The following is a 16,001-nucleotide window of genomic DNA, read 5'->3' on the forward strand; positions in this document are numbered from 1 at the left end:
CTAAGGGTGTGTAATCGATTTTATTAGTGATACTATTTATTTTTAACTAGTTTTTGCCTGCGGCTTCGCCCGCGTAGCAAGTGTTTTTGCTTGTCTATCGGGATCTCACAAACCAAGCGGTCTTCTTTGGCACTATATGAAAACTAATAACGGTAAAAAAAATAACAAATACCGTAATAACAAAATTGAATAACAAAGTAACAGTTCAAAACATCAAACAATACGAAACACTCGAAACAAAGACGCATTTAAGGACCTTCGCTCTCGTACTAATTGGCAGATGATGCGAGTCAAACGATTTGACTCTTGTGGAATCGATTTGGTCGATAAGCAAAGTCAAGCTCTATTGTAATAGAGTTCCGTTTTACGATGAAAGTTGACGAGATTAAAATTTATCTTATTAGTTTGATAACAAAATATCGTATTTTTTAGTGATATGTGTTTATTATTACGAAGTATTTTAAGCTACATGAAGATATATATTTTTTTGGTCTTTTAAGATTCAATTATTTTATTTTTTATAAAATATTGGCCTGAAACATTCATGGCATGGAATGGAAAAAAGCGAATGTCACCGTACCCAAGCTAACCGAACAGTAATAAGACATCATCTGCATATTTCTGGCTAATTTGACATTTACGGCTAGTCATTAATATTAAAAATATATACCCTTATGCACTTCCTTGAGGGCTAGACTAGTTTAAATAACTATTTAGGTGTTTCCATTATGGTTAGTAACAAAAATAAGACAAACCCAAAAATATGAATTAAATCAAGAGAAGACCTCTTCCAACGTTATACTGTCTCCGTCGCAGCAGCTTCTTCAAAGTGTCCTTGGCTGCCTTAAAGCTGATGCGCAGCGGTTGGACGGCGCCAAAGTATCGACTCATGTGGCGTCCCATAACAAGGACCATCCAAGCTGCCACGGCACCAGGTCATACCGTCTCTCTCTCCTTCGTTCATAACATGTCAAAGATTCAGCTCCAACTTTTTAGGATGACTAAGTTGCGGGTATTTTTAGTTAGGTACGTATGACCAAGAAAAACAATGTAAAAAAGTAAAGATCTTATTTATACTATTTTGTTGATTTATGTAATATTTATCTAGAACTTTTAGAATTTTGTAACAGTATGTTATGATGATAATAAACTAAAGATTTGCTTAATGTAATTTTATACAGCGTGTATTTTTGATACTACCTCAAACTTTAAGGGCAGTTAGCGAAGGCCCTAATAATCACATTGTTTGTCACATATGTTTTAGTAAAATATTACACTTATACGCGATACTACTTTGTTTTTATTCAAAACGTCGCACTTGTTGACGTGACTTATCAAATTATTAAGTATACGCGTTACATTGCTGTTCGAAAATATTTCAAAAATTAATTACGCTCTGTTAGTTAATTCTAAATTAACAATTTGTTTTGATATCGGTTCACAGCACTTAAATCTTCGTCTGGTTATAGTTTGAGGTAGTACCAAAAATACACGGTGTACAGTGTCAACTTTGAAACGATTATTGTATTGTAACTTGTAAATAATGTCATGCGTAATTCTTTTTCTTTTATTTTTAATTTATATATTTACTTTCGTTGTCAAGATAATTGTAATTATATGAAAATTTTGTTTTGAAGAAATGACTTTCTGCCAATTTTCTTGCGGCGCATTCTTTTTGGCAATAATGATCTTTCCGAAAGCGCTGGTAGTATTGGCTCAGTGCACGACATCAGCACCACCTAGCGTCCGCAACTTTGTTGGCTCTAAGGCTCTGGCGTTTTGAAATTTCATCGCGACATTGTGACAAAAATCAAACCTAAATATCACATATTGATTTATAATACAATTACTGTGATACCGTGATTTGGGTGGACAAAGGGTTGTGAATTTATTTTTGGTCATTAAAACTAAATGAGGTAAGTAAAATTTATTCAAAAAGTGTGTTTTACTTTTACTGTAAAACAAAAAGATAAAGCTACTTTAATGGTTTATTTATATAGTAAACTGTATATAATTGTTCTTATATCGCTAGTAATAAATTATATATCGTTTTCAGATCTAAATGAGTATAATTTTGAAGACCGGGGTTGTGAGTATCACTCACAATATAAAATTTCAACCACACCCTTCAAACTTGAATAGAATTTACACAGCTTACGGCCGGTCGGCTCCTCGTGCGTTCCGACCGCTGCGTTCGGCTGCCGTCACGTTCGATCGGCTCCGGCCGCCTCTGTCGCGTACCGTCGGATCCATTTCATTGGGTATTTCGGCTACCTACCGCTTCCGCGGCGTGCTCGCAGAGCCGGTGCCATCCCAGCCAACACATAAGCCAGATAGTAGCGAAAATATACCACAATAAGCAGTGTCAATCTTTATTACTTTTGTATTACAGCTGACGTTATGGCTTTATTTTGAATAAGAGAGTTCTTAAATTAAAATAATATTGTAAGCTTACTAAATTCTATATAAAGTTCGCGGTATTTTTTCAAGCTGAATAGTAATCAAGAGTAGAATCTGCTAAACAAGCTATATTCAAATAAAAGTAATTGAAAAAGCTATTATCTGCACAGTAGCTGAAGTTTTTGCATTGTCCTGGATAACATATTTAAGCAAAGCAGTTAAACAGCAAAACGCTGAATATTAGACAAAATATTTTCTTTAAGCTGCATAGTGTACGAAATGGTACTAATTTATTCAGATGCTGAATATTTTAGATTTTTTCTTCTTTACACAGCTGACTTATGCATAATTGAAAATAAACTCCTTGTTTTACCTAACTTATAGCGCTATAAGCGTACAATTGTCTTTATGTTAAGCTTAAAACAATATCAGTTACAAATGTGGGTATCTTGCAGAAAATAACTGATTAGTTGAAGATATCGTATGTTTATATCCAGATATTTCACCATTTTGTGTCAAAACTGATAAATGCTGTATCAACAATATGCCTCCTCAGAAAAATAATAACAATAGCGTAAATGATTCATGGAAAAAAGAACCATGGAAAAAAAATCTATAAAAAAAGAACCCTAAAAAGCTGAATAAGAGTATACTGCATTATGTAATTTTAGACCTTTCTCTGAGAAATGTATAATTATTGTACTTTAAACCAAATAATTTCTGGATATGTAGTCGCATGTGAACTATTATGCAGAAATAAGCAAAATAATCACTTTTATTCAAATTGGCCGTCCGCCATTAACTAACGTTCGACATAACCTCTTTTTATAAAAATCCTCAACATTTATCTTATGAAACACTTTGTATAGTGTGTAGGAAACATTAGCAGTCATACAAAATTTTGTTCTCATTATTTGCTGGGACTGAAATTTGATAAAAAGTAAAGATAATTAAATTAATATTATTTCACATTTGTTTACCTTTTAAATTGTAGCTTTATCTTAAGGCGCTCAAAAAATGTATATTAATCATATTGATAATTCACAGTAAAGTGCCATGCGTTTATATAATTCACCTTAAACTTACTTAAAATGTATGAAACAATTTACTTACCAAATTTTTGAAGACGTGATCAGCGACCATTATAACAATTTTTTTAACTAAGTAACACAAAATAATCTTGTCACAATGAAAAATACATTTATATTTTTTTTACTTGATAATTTCTTTATAAAACTACTCCTGAGATCGGAATTTTGAATATCATTTGAATATCTAACTCACCAATTAACAACTGCATAAAAGATGTATAATTTCTGGTCTAAAGAAAAATCAGAATTTATGCAGAAGATATTCAGTGTGTTGTACATTTATTCAGCTGCTATGTGGCTATTAATCAAATGTTATCCAAATTGAAGCAAGATATTTTGTGCCCAACTTGCTTGAATATCATCTGTATAAGCGCTTACACAGAAGTTATACAAATACTTTATCCAGCTTAAAGTCAAAAGAATTGCTTTTACGCAAAATTTATTCAGCTAATCTGTGTTAGCTGGGATGCCACGGCAGCCGACTCGCGCCGTCCGGTTGAAGGACGCCGGTCGGCAGCCTCAGCGTGCTCGAGAAGCTCACCAGCTTCTTAAACCGAATTGAATGCAGCGGTAGCCGGTTCCGCCCGGTCCACTCAGCGTGAATCGTACTTAATTCAAGCTCGCATCCCATTAAGATAAACATCTTTTACTAAAATTAGGTACAGTCAGCATCAAAAGTAGCGGGTCACTTTTTCACTTGGCCGTTTTAACAGATTTATGTATAGTGTTAAGTACGTTGTTGTAAAACGACAAAGTACAAAATTATGCAGCTTTATTTGATGATGACCGTACCTAGTTAAGTCTAAACAAATTGCTTTGTTAATTACTGATAAAATATGACAGATGACAGAGCGTTCATTATTTCTGCTTTTGGCCATTATGAGCGCTTTCATTACCCCCACTTAGGTAGTCCTTCGCACCCAGCCAATAAAGAGACATATAAAGGAGCTGTTAGCGGCCTACATTCAAAATCACTCACGAAAATAGTTAAAGATGATGCAGTGATATTACATTTCAACCCTATTTTCAAACTTATAGGAACACCAACAGCTGTTTATTTAAAAGAGTAGAATCTAAAATTTCCGACGGCGATCTATAAGGCGCCGCCCGCTTGCTTTTTTCTGACGATGCAGTAAGCCCCATCTAACTCTGACACCCTTACAGCTCTACACAGCAAACATCCACCTCCAGCTTCAAACCTTTGCCTGCCTGATCCCCCACTACCTAGTGATCCAAACCTAATTGCCACCACACAGGATGTCCTTGGAGCCGGTAATGTCTTTCCCCAATCTCTGCGGGAGGTCTGGATGGTCTGACACCTCGGCACCTGAAAGATCTCTTGTGCAGCGGCTGTGGTGAATCGGGGGAAATACTCTTAAAAGACTTGACGGCCCTGGTGAATATCATGCTGGCCGGTCAGGTCCCGGACGGCATCAAGGACGTCCAGTATGGAGCCAACCTTTGTGCCCTAATAAAAAAAGACTGCGGCATCCGCCCCATTGCAGTTGGCTCCACTCTCAGACGTCTTGCCGCCAAGATCGCCTGCAGCTCCATCCTTTTGAAGCTTACCCCTAAACTTCAACCTGTCCAGCTGGGGTTTGGCTCCAAAAGTGGATGTGAAACCGCCGTGTGAACATTCCTGGAGCATAAGGCAGGAGAGGTCTTGCTTAAGGTGGATGTGTGCAATGCTTTCAATTCCGTAGACAGGGGCGCCTTGTTGACTCAAATAAAAGACAAAATTCCTCTGTTGAAAATACAAACTGAAATATATTTGTATTTTCAATTTAGGTTTTACGGGATGACCGTAAAAGTAAAAATTTGGAATTTAAATCCAATCTTAATTTGATTGCTTAATAACGATATCTCTTGTCCGGGTGAGCGGTTAGTTCCAATGGAATGCCGAAAGTTTCTCGATGAGCGCTACGGTATAGATGTCGCTAGCGTCACTGCTTAAGTGGCTAAATAAGAAACAAACAAGTTGAGATATGTGGTGCATAGGGGAAATTCGTGTCTGTACCGTTGTCCAACAGTGGTGTAGCGGTATAGCACGCGGCACGGAATGCCGAGGACCTGGGTTCGATTCCCAGTGCTGGTCTTATTTTTTTGGTTTTCCTGTTTTCTGTTTGTATTTTCAATTTAGGTTTTACGGGATGACCGTAAAAGTAATAATTTGGAATTGAAATTAAAAATACAAAAAGATTCCAAAAACCAATCTTAAAATTCCTCTGGTATATAAGTTTCTTTGGCATTGTTATAGTTCTCCTTCCAAATTATTATACAAAAACGAAGTTCTGGCTTCTTCTGTACGTTGTCAACAAGGCGACTCGCTCGGCCCAGCAATTTTCAGCCTCGCTATACATCCCATCATTAAGGATCTAAATTCAAAATTAAACGTATGGTATTTAGATGACGGGACCCTTGGCGGAGAAGCGATTTCTGTCCTCGAAGATTTATGAAAAATTAACTATCTATTCACCGATTCATGCCCAGACAAGGAAAATACAATCGACCTTTTTAGGCAAATCGCCCCGGGTAAGTATCAAAATTATAAACAAAGAATCGCTTCACCTCCTTGGTTGTCCCGTCTTAAATCAATCATTTGAAAACTTCGGCGACGCAAAAATTCAAAATTTCAAAGCAACATCGCACCGTTTGGCCAAAATTAATCTTCATTCAGCCTATTCAATCATTAAGCATTGTCTTTTTGTCCCAAAATTTACCTATATACTTCGCGGAACCTATTTTTGGAAATACCCCACTTTGACGTCAAAATTAGATACATTAGTCGTAGAAACGCTCACTTCAGTCTTCAATATTCCTTTTTACGATAGATCTCGGTCGGACCCAGGCTACCCTACCTATTAGGTTCGGCAGCCTTGGTATCCGTAAAATTTCTTATGTTGCTCTATCTGCTTTCTTGTCCTCGGTGCGTGGTGCTCAAAGCCTTATGCGAAAATATTAGATCCTTCAATTGGATCTATGGAGGCTGCTCCAAGGCCATGAACGTTTGGTCCATAACCTGTCCCGACACGGACCCGCCTGCCAATCCCTGCTCACGGAGGCAATAGGACGAGCCGCTCTATCAACTAGTACGGAAAAACCTTTTAGATACGTCTACTAGTTCGGCAGACCGTGCTCGTCTCCTTGCGACTGCGGAGTGGGAATTGGGTATGTGGCTGCAGGCGCTACCCTCTCCAAATATAGGTACTTTTTTTAGACAACACCACCTTTCGCCTGGCAGCTAGCTTACGTTTGGGGGCATCAACAAATCAGCCACATCGTTGTCAATGCGGCGCCATGGTGGACATTGGGTCACCATGGCCTCTCATGTGTCCGGAGCGCTGGTAGGATCTCCCGCCACGCCAGTATTAACGACATCATCCGTCGGGCCCTTGTCAGTGCGAGAGTGCCGGCAGTCCTCGATCCCAGCGGGCTGGCCAGGGACGACGGAAAGAGGCCTAACGGAATGTCGCTGGTGCCTTGGAGTATGGGTCGGCCGCTAGTTTGGGATGCCACTTGCGTTGATACCCTGGCACCGTCCCATATTTCAAGCACCAGCGTCACCGCTGGCGCTGCGGCATTCTCGGCTGAAAGCCTCAAACGCCGCAAATATGCCGTCCTGGGAACCAGATACATGTTTGCGGCGTTTGGTGTTGAAACCTTGGGGCCTTGGGGGCCAAGTGCGCGTCGGCTACGAGTATATAAAGATTTGTCGACGCGCCTAATAGAGGCCTCGGGCGCCCAGAGGGCTGGCCACTATTTCGCACAGCGTATAAGTATCGCTATACAACGAAGAAATACGGCCAGCCTTCTGGGCACTTTGCCCATTGATGGCGATTTAGGCCAAAATTTCTACCTATAGTTTAATTAGGTTTTATTATGTTTGTTTTTAATAAAGATAAAATATTTTTGATTTTGTTATTTTTCGGAAATTTGAGTTCCATCCATGGGGATCAAATAGGTAAGTATATTAATTATTTTTAGGATCTTAGGGTCTATAATACGAGTATAATTTAATTCGATTCTTAGATGAGCCGTCTGCTAGCGAAAATACACTATTTTTAATGTTCGAACCGCTTCCAGACATGTCTTTTCCGTCATTACATTTAAATAAAAAAAACTAATATGCAAACGTAGTTTCTAAGATAACAGCTAAGTATAACAGCTCTATACATATACTTCTAAACAAAAGTTGTGTGTGAAGGCGGGGTGTTCTCTATTCAAATTAATGATGGAAGAATTTAAAAATGCTGATTTTGTTTTAATGAGGGCTATCGTTTTTTGTCTCACTAGATGGCGCACTGTTGCGTGAGGTTTTTAAGTATGGCTTTCAAAGTCTGTTATTACGGGCGTGAAAACAAGTTCAGATTAAAATCATATTTAATACACCTTAAAACCGTACCATAAAAATATCGAGCATGCCACAGTGTTCCATAGTCCCCGTTTTGTTCGGAAAAAAGGGAAGACAAAGGTTTCCGAAAGACAAAACTGTCAAAAAACACAGACATGCATTGCCCCGGAACGCATATTTGCCTTAATTAATTAAGGATATTGCAAAATATTCACAAAATTATTCAAATTATAAATAAAACCGCGTAGCTCACTCAAAAACTATGAGATTTGACATTTCAGAGACCTCACGCTACACTAGCGCCTCTAGCGGCGAATTCATACGCGATAGCCCTCATTGTATCATGATGACAAAAAGTCATATTGTATTCAAATTAGAAAAAGATACATAAATAAGCATATTATTATTAGAGTAAAGTTTATTTTGTACTGATGGTTATTCTTTAGATAACTTTTTACGGTGACTTCAAAAGTTTTGCTAGTTGATAACAGCACAGAACCGCATCACGATCGCGTGTCTTCAATACCCGAAGTACCTATGCTTCTAAAATCGGTAGGTTTTTTTAGGAGCTCACGGACTGTATAGGCTTCCTACAAGTTTTTCCTTATCAATATTTTACATTCATTTCTCCATGAGATACAACAGTAAATTGAGTTATATTCGAGTTTATAAAAATACACACATTAAAAAAGTCTTGGGATTCTTATTATTCCTAAACACTTTTGATGACTGTATATTGAACCCACTGTGGGTTAGGTGGAGGGTTAATTACAGAATCAAAAGAAAACATATTTTTCAAAATAAGTGTAATCAAATAATATTAATTGAGGTTATCGTGGCAATATTCATAGCTTAAATATATCGTCGTAGTTCACAGCTAATTTACAGTATCGTCTCGATGACTTCCTTGGCCACGATTGTCACCAGATCGTTGATATCCCCCTGCAACAAGACAAAGTGCATACAAAACACAATTCACTGTGAATCGAATTTATTGTATTTATGATACAATTTAGTAATATCTAAAGACAAGTGCATGTGTAACGTGTGTATAGTGCATAATATTACCGAAAACTCTTTAAGAGTATTGGGCATGGTCTGGCCCAAGTAGGTGTTGACGTAATCGGAGAGATCGACGCCCTGGATTTTAAGGTTCAGCTGGGACTGTAATAAAATGAAAAAAATGTTTTAAAACTTCCGCATAAGCGTAACATTAGTTACGTAATAAAACACTTGATTCTTACCTCAATGCCTTGGAGATCGACGGTGAGGGCGATGCTTCTCACGGAGATGCCGCTGATGATACCAACGCTGACACGGACGTCGCCAGTCGAGACGATGCGGTTGATGGCTAACCTGATCATACAATGAAGCTGACGTTGTAGCTTATTCCGGAAATTTTTAGGTTACGATTGTGTAGTCAAACTTTGTACTAACTAATCTCGATTATACTAATCTTCTAATTTTGATTAATATTTAAGAAAAATGTTAATCAAAATTAGAACGGTTGTCTGGAAGACATCGCTTTGAAGCAATAAGATCGTCTATTGTCTTCTCGGAATTTGTGTTAATGTTAAATTTTTATACTAACTGTAGTGTGCAACAAATAATATTTGCATTGTACCTATTGTATTGTACAGTCGAGTTCATAAACTTGTGAACAAAAATTTGATCGAAAATATCTGAACACGACTCTATTGTTAACGGCATAGAAGCGTGTTCAGATATTTTTGATCAATCTTTTGCTCACAAGTGTATGAACTCGACTGTACTACTGCAAGTTTATCTCCTAATCTATGGTATATTATGATCTGAAAAGTGTTTCACATATTAGAACTTAAGTATGGTAATACTCTACGCTCACAGACTCATTTTAAGGAGATCTTTTGCCATTATTTTACTATAAAGAAGAAACTGACTGACTGACTTATAGATCAACGCACAGCCCAAACCGTTGGACCTAGACACTTGAAATTTGGAATATATGTTCCTTGATAGGTGTAGATGCGCACTTAACAAGGATTTTGCGAAATTCCCAAAGGATAGGGAATAAATGGGATTTATATCTTCGCTTTAAAGTGGCCCTAACTCCGTAATTATATATATTAGGTACTTGAAATTTGGCACGCAGTTAGGTAATACTAACAGATAAAACCTGAGGATTTTATAAACTAACTGAATCAGAAAACGCAGCATAAGCTTAACTAATAAAACTAGGGACTGCGGAGATTTGGCAAACTGATGTAAATCTGGTAACAATACAATAATTTGGCAGTGACATTCTGCGCATCCTGGCCAGGATCGCCTCCGTAGAAGGGAACTCCTCAAAAGTTAATGGCGCACTCAAAAAACTTTACATGATTGATATAAATAACACTTTCTTTTTTGAAAACATGCAAAAAATAAATGATGAAGGATGATTATAAGTGATGAATAATGTTTTCATCGCTTACTATTTCTGATGTACAATAAAGTGTTATTGTATTGTATTGTAAAAATAAGTGAGTTAATTTTCAAGGCAGATTTTCAAAAAATTTTCAATAATAGAAATCTACAATGTCTCTCATTGACAATTAAGAATATTTAAATAAGTCAAAACATTCATGTTCCGCGGGAACTACAATTTCTCGGGATAAAAGTAGATTAGGTATCTCAAAAACAGTGTAGCTTTCTATTGGGTGGAGAAAGATTTCTATTTCGAAGAAAATTTGCACCATCTGTCTAAAGCAACGTCTATCTATATTTTGTGTTTCCATATAATCCTCAGAAAAATCAATCAAAACATGAAAAAAAAACGATCGGAGAAAGTAAATGTCTGTTACCCCAAATTTTTACGCGAGTGAAGCCGCGGGCAAAAGCTAGTAACGTTTCCATTGAACTTACCTACCACTGTAGCTAGCCTCAAAATCCTTACCGAAGTAGTTTGCATGAACTCCAGAGTCAACTGAAATGTTTAGATTTTATTAACTAAGTTTGAACAGAGATCATCTAAGTTTGTATTTTAACAGTCTCTACCCACTATCTCGATCCATGTTGTGCACTAAATGATAGTCAAAATGGAATTAATAGACCTGGCTTCAGGGTAATTCGGAGTATTCATAAACTTAGGCACGTCTTGTACATACATATTTATAATCAGAATGTCGGAAATGGCTCCAACGTTTTTGATGAAATTTAATATGTGGGGGTTTTTGAGGATGATAAATCGATGTGCCGCGCCGTGGAGACATACGGCGTCGTGAACGTGCAACGGCGCGGCGCCCGACGCGGCATTAGTTACAAAATATATTATGAACTATCTAATTTTGTTACCTTCCAATCGCCTGTGCAAAATAGCCAATCCAAACTTCAACGTACGTCACAGTCACACTGACCACACAAGACGTAAGCACCACACACACACACACATTCAAACTTTTTCTGAGTTCATTTTCAAATCTGACGTAGTGGTAACGCCTGATTCAGTAACATACCAACATTCAAGAGGATTTGGGGCAGCCTAATATTCCAGGTCAACCTCATGGTGAGAATATTCAAGTTCATTCGGTCAATGACGATGTTGCTGGCGCCTTGGAACAGCAAACCCCGGAGGAAACCACGCACATTGAAGATGCTGTAAAGAGAATTTCATTTATTTAATAATCTCAATATCCACTGTTCGATTAGCTTTAAGTACCCACTCTTTTGAAATCATTCTTAAAATAAGTAAATTATCCTCGTCGTAATGACGATAACCATCCAACCAATATTTATGTCACACAGCTGCTTGACACATGCGTTCTGTACCTAATCATTCATTAGCGGTATGATTCTTGCGACCACCTCATACGGATTTATGGACGACCCAATGTTTACGGATGCCCAATAGGGATAGCGCGGCAAGCGCAATTTGGTAAATAGATTATAAACTCGTTGCGTTTAACAGCGTTTATCGCATAAAACAACCGAGCGTTTAAGATCTCAATTAAAAATACAAATATTTTTAATTTGTGAGAATGAAATTGTCAAAATATTAAAAAAACAATGGTTTAGTAATTGTTGTTTTTTTTAAATTCGTTTGGATGGCAAACGAGTAAGTGGGTATCCTGATGGTAAGACATCACTACCGCCCATAGGCATTTGCAACACCAGGGGGATTGCAGATGCGTTGCCAACCAAGAGGCCTAATATGGGATACCTCAAGTGCCAGTAATTTCACCGGCTGTCTTGCTCTCCACGCCGAAACACAACACAACAGGGCAAGCACTGCTGCTTCACGGCAGGATTAGCGAGCAAGATGGTGGTAGCAATCCGGGTGGACCTTGCACAAGGTCCTACCACCTGTTCTGATCTATTTTAACATAAATATAAATATTGCTTAAAAGAAAACTATTTTTTTGCATTATAAAGTTTAATCTTTTCGACAAAATGCGCACGTTTAAAACACGATGCGAGCACTCGCGTGTAAGGGTCAACTGGTATGGTACTTACGATGGTACAGGCAGGGCATAATCGATTTCGTTGTTTTCGATAATGAGAGGGTCAAGCCCAGCATCGATAATAGCTTGGCTGATGTCCTCGATGACGCTGACGATTTGGTCAGTGACCAGCCTCTCTTGGCCAGACCCTAAAAATATAGTGAATAAATGTAAGTACCTAACTGTGGTGTTAACTTTGTTGCTTGCAGTGCTTAAGTACCTAAATATCATTACATGCGTTTTAATTTTAACAGCAATAATAAATAAAAATTTAAACTAAATAACTGATTTTCACCACCACCACGGCCGTACTAACTCTGGATGCTTGCATGCTTTATTGCTTGCATATTTGGGAGGATGCTTGTTTGATCTGTTGTTTGCATGCTTGCTTGCGTGCTTGCCTGTATGCTTGCTTGCGCTATTTCTTGCAAAAAAACGGCCAAGAGGTAAAAATAGGGTTCCGTAGCTATTACGAAAAAATTAAGTAATAGTTTTCTAAGGATTTCGTATTTTATACGGAATCTTCCAAGTTTAGGTATATTTTATACCTTAGGCTGCTATTTAAGCGTAAAACTACTAATAATTCTCAAGCTAACTTAGCCGCTATAGTTTTCCTTGAAAGTTTGATATACTTACTACGATCCTGAATTTTTAAAAAATTTCCATCCACCGGTTTAGATTTTAGAGGGGGGGGGGACGCTCGATTTTAATGAAAATGAAAAAAGAAATGAAAAAAAAATGTTCACTTTAAGTTGAATATTTCGCAAAAAATCAACAAATTGAAAAATCGTCTTAGTAAACCACTAATGGTTTTAAAATACCTATCCATTGATACCCCACACTATATGGTTGAATGAGAAAAAAAAATCACCCCCACTTTACGTCTACATATAAACCTAACCTAAAAACCTAACCTAGGTTACCTAAAAAAAAATTTTTTTAGGGTTAAATTTTTTGTTGGCATAGTTTACATATATATCCGTGCAAAATAACAGCTTTCATAATTGATAGTCCCTGAACAAAGCCGCGGACGGACGGCCAGACAGACAGACAGACATGGCGAAACTATAAGGGTTCCGTTTTTGCCATTTTGGCTCCGGAACCCTAATTATATGCTCACTTGCAAGCTTGATTGCATGCTCGCTTGCAGGCTTGCTCACTTGCATGCTTGCTTGATTGCTTGCTTCTTTGAAATGTTTAAGATTCATGCGAGCAAAACCGCGGGTAAAAGCTAGTTGTTAATAAATTAGTAAATGACAAAACATAACAGTCCGAAACTAAAGCGCTAAGTACTATAAATAATCAAGAGAAAAAGCGATATGAATAGATACAAAAAAAACAGCCGCAAAAATGATATGATATGTCCGGTTTTGCGGCATGTGCGGTTTGACTCACACATTGTGTGAGTCAAACTCGCGTAGAGAGAATTTCGTACAATGGAATATTTTAAGAATTATGGTGTTTATATTGTGGCCCCCATATTTAAACCGTTTTTTGTAAGTTTTCTTGTAATCTATAAATCTATTATCAGTATTTTTTTAAGTGTAAGTTTCCGAGCAAAGGGTTTTGGTAAATTTTCATTTATTTTTTAAATTATATAACTTCAAAAGTAATCATTGAAATACAAACAAGCCTTTTCACTTGGTATGTCATACATTTATAGTTCGCAAAACTTTTTTTTATTTTCTAATTAACCCCAAGTAGCCCTAACTACAAATAATATCAAAAATATTTGAGATCTGTATCACGGACTTGAGATTTTATTAAGTGCCAAAAAAAAATCAATTCACGGGAGATGATAGGTAAAATTTAAACGAGGTAACGTATTTATTTCTAAAAAATCAAATGTTTTCACCAAATCCTTGGCATTATCAAAATTTGGTAATAAAAGATGCTGCTTGGTATTCTAATTTGCGTTGAATTAATATTTCTAACAAATTTCAATAATTCCAGGTGCGTGTAGACAATAGGTCTACTCACAAATAATTAGTACTCATACTACCTATAGTTCCTGCTAACATTATACGAGTATGATTGAAATACTTTACTTACTTATTGCCTTCTCTACTTGTAGATTGGGCAGAGCGCTTACGCTCGCCAAAATAATTGCGAAGGAAATTACTATTGCCTTCATTTTCGTTGATTATAAATAACCTGGAAAAATAAAAGCCTCATTAGATGTTTCTCAAGTATAGTGTAAAAATTCACTAATTATTTTAGTTAAGTAGGTAATTCATTGAAATATTCTGTCACCCAGAAGATCGCAGCCTCCTGATTCATAAAATCTAAGTAGGTATTAAACATGCGAGTAGTTTATCAAATGTTAAATTATAACAAGAGATTAAGAACAAGACTTCTATTGCGGATTTTGCTTTCTTATTTAATCCCATTTTAAAATTCATTTCCAAAACTCCATTTTTGACGGTTCTTGATGTCATCTGAATCCTACAATTGCTTCTAATTTCAAATTAACCGAACCATTGAAAGTGGCTGAATGGGTTGCAAGTTTTGATTACATTGCTAGTTACAAGTTAAGGTGATAATAAGGGTGTGAATAAGAAGATGAAATTTTAATAATATTCTACAGGGCTATTGGCAACTGTTACATTTCTTTGCAGGATGTGTAGTAGACCTCATTGGGATTTGTTAAATTATGAAAAAATAAAGGTATACGAAATCATATGTTGATACGTAATTAAGCACCACATTTACAATACATTACATTGAACTTACAAGAATAAACACTACCTAAAATTCACAACTTCAGTTTAAGTGGTAGGTGCTAAGTCCTCATGGACATAAATTAGTTCAAAGCTATTTCTCCAAAGACCCTGTTTTGACTAAGTACTACTTGCACCTATTTTTTCACGGTCTCATGTTGAAACTAATTTTATCTAATATACTAAATTTATTGTTAATTTAAGTCACTCTTCAGTTTGTAGTTAATAAAATTGTACCTGCTAATAATGTGACAAAAAAAAGATTTACCTGTTAGTTGTTAAAACAAGCTCACTCACCTGACACAATGTTTATGATGTGGTCTACCCTAACCATCACTTATATATACATGAAATCCATAGAAGATTAAATCTGAGATATAATTAATTAGATCGATTGATCTAAAGCGACAACGTAGCTTAATTCTTATCTTATAGATTATGGATACTTCGCCTAAATTATTATTTGTTTCTAAATATGACTGGCTCTTTTGAAGGCTGCGTTACAGCTACAAAAATAAAAATAAAACGTACACGGCCAAACTGAAAAACAACTGCTGTTCACTGGTTTATATGTAAATAAAGTAAAGACTCCATAAACAACAATTGACACATACTACTTATTGTCAAGTACACGTATACTGTGTTTAGTATTTTAGATTTTAAATTATTACTTGTACCCTCTTAAACTACTTACAAAAGAGTGACGTGACTGTTAGCGTTTCTGCTAGAGCTTTCTCGAACTCGAGAAAACTCGAAAAATTTGGCTTCAGTCGGGTTTCAAATTTTAATGCGCCAGACGCAGTTTTTCGCTGTTCATAGCTTTTAGGGACTGAATAATTAAAGTAAAATATTACTTAAAATTACCTAGATAGTTTAGTGCCAACGCAAATAAAGCCATAGAGATTTTCATTTGTACTTGTACTCCCAGGACATAGGCCTCCCCCAAGGCTATCCACTCAGACCGGTCTTGTGCTTTCCGTAT

General features: G+C 36.7%; 1 protein-coding gene across 1 annotated transcript; it reads right to left on the reverse strand.

Annotated features, from left to right (window-relative positions):
* Positions 1-8,631: 8,631 nt before the first annotated feature.
* Positions 8,632-15,339, reverse strand: LOC141431056 (uncharacterized). The gene is made up of 8 exons (XM_074092031.1): positions 15,288-15,339; positions 14,352-14,453; positions 12,313-12,448; positions 11,316-11,455; positions 10,726-10,786; positions 9,087-9,198; positions 8,911-9,006; positions 8,632-8,784 (listed from the first exon to the last, which is right to left on the reverse strand). The coding sequence occupies exons 2-8, from the start codon at positions 14,431-14,433 to the stop codon at positions 8,725-8,727; spliced, it is 687 nt and encodes a 228-aa protein (XP_073948132.1). The 5' UTR covers positions 14,434-14,453; positions 15,288-15,339; the 3' UTR covers positions 8,632-8,724.
* Between the last annotated feature and the right edge of the window lie 662 nt (positions 15,340-16,001).

Source organism: Choristoneura fumiferana, chromosome Z (genome assembly GCF_025370935.1).
Source record: "Choristoneura fumiferana chromosome Z, NRCan_CFum_1, whole genome shotgun sequence".
In the NCBI taxonomy this organism is placed as follows: Eukaryota; Metazoa; Arthropoda; class Insecta; order Lepidoptera; family Tortricidae; genus Choristoneura; species Choristoneura fumiferana.

What these genes read in the sequence shown, in the direction of transcription:
- LOC141431056 (XM_074092031.1), bottom strand. Translation starts at nt 14,433, where the DNA reads ATGAAGGCAATAGTAATTTCCTTCGCAATTATTTTGGCGAGCGTAAGC. An exon ending in TCGATCTCCAAGGCATTGAG is followed by an intron (nt 9,007 to 9,086) that starts GTAAGAATCAAG and finishes ATTTTATTACAG; the next exon opens with TCCCAGCTGAACCTTAAAAT. An exon ending in ATACTCTTAAAGAGTTTTCG is followed by an intron (nt 8,785 to 8,910) that starts GTAATATTATGC and finishes GTCTTGTTGCAG; the next exon opens with GGGGATATCAACGATCTGGT.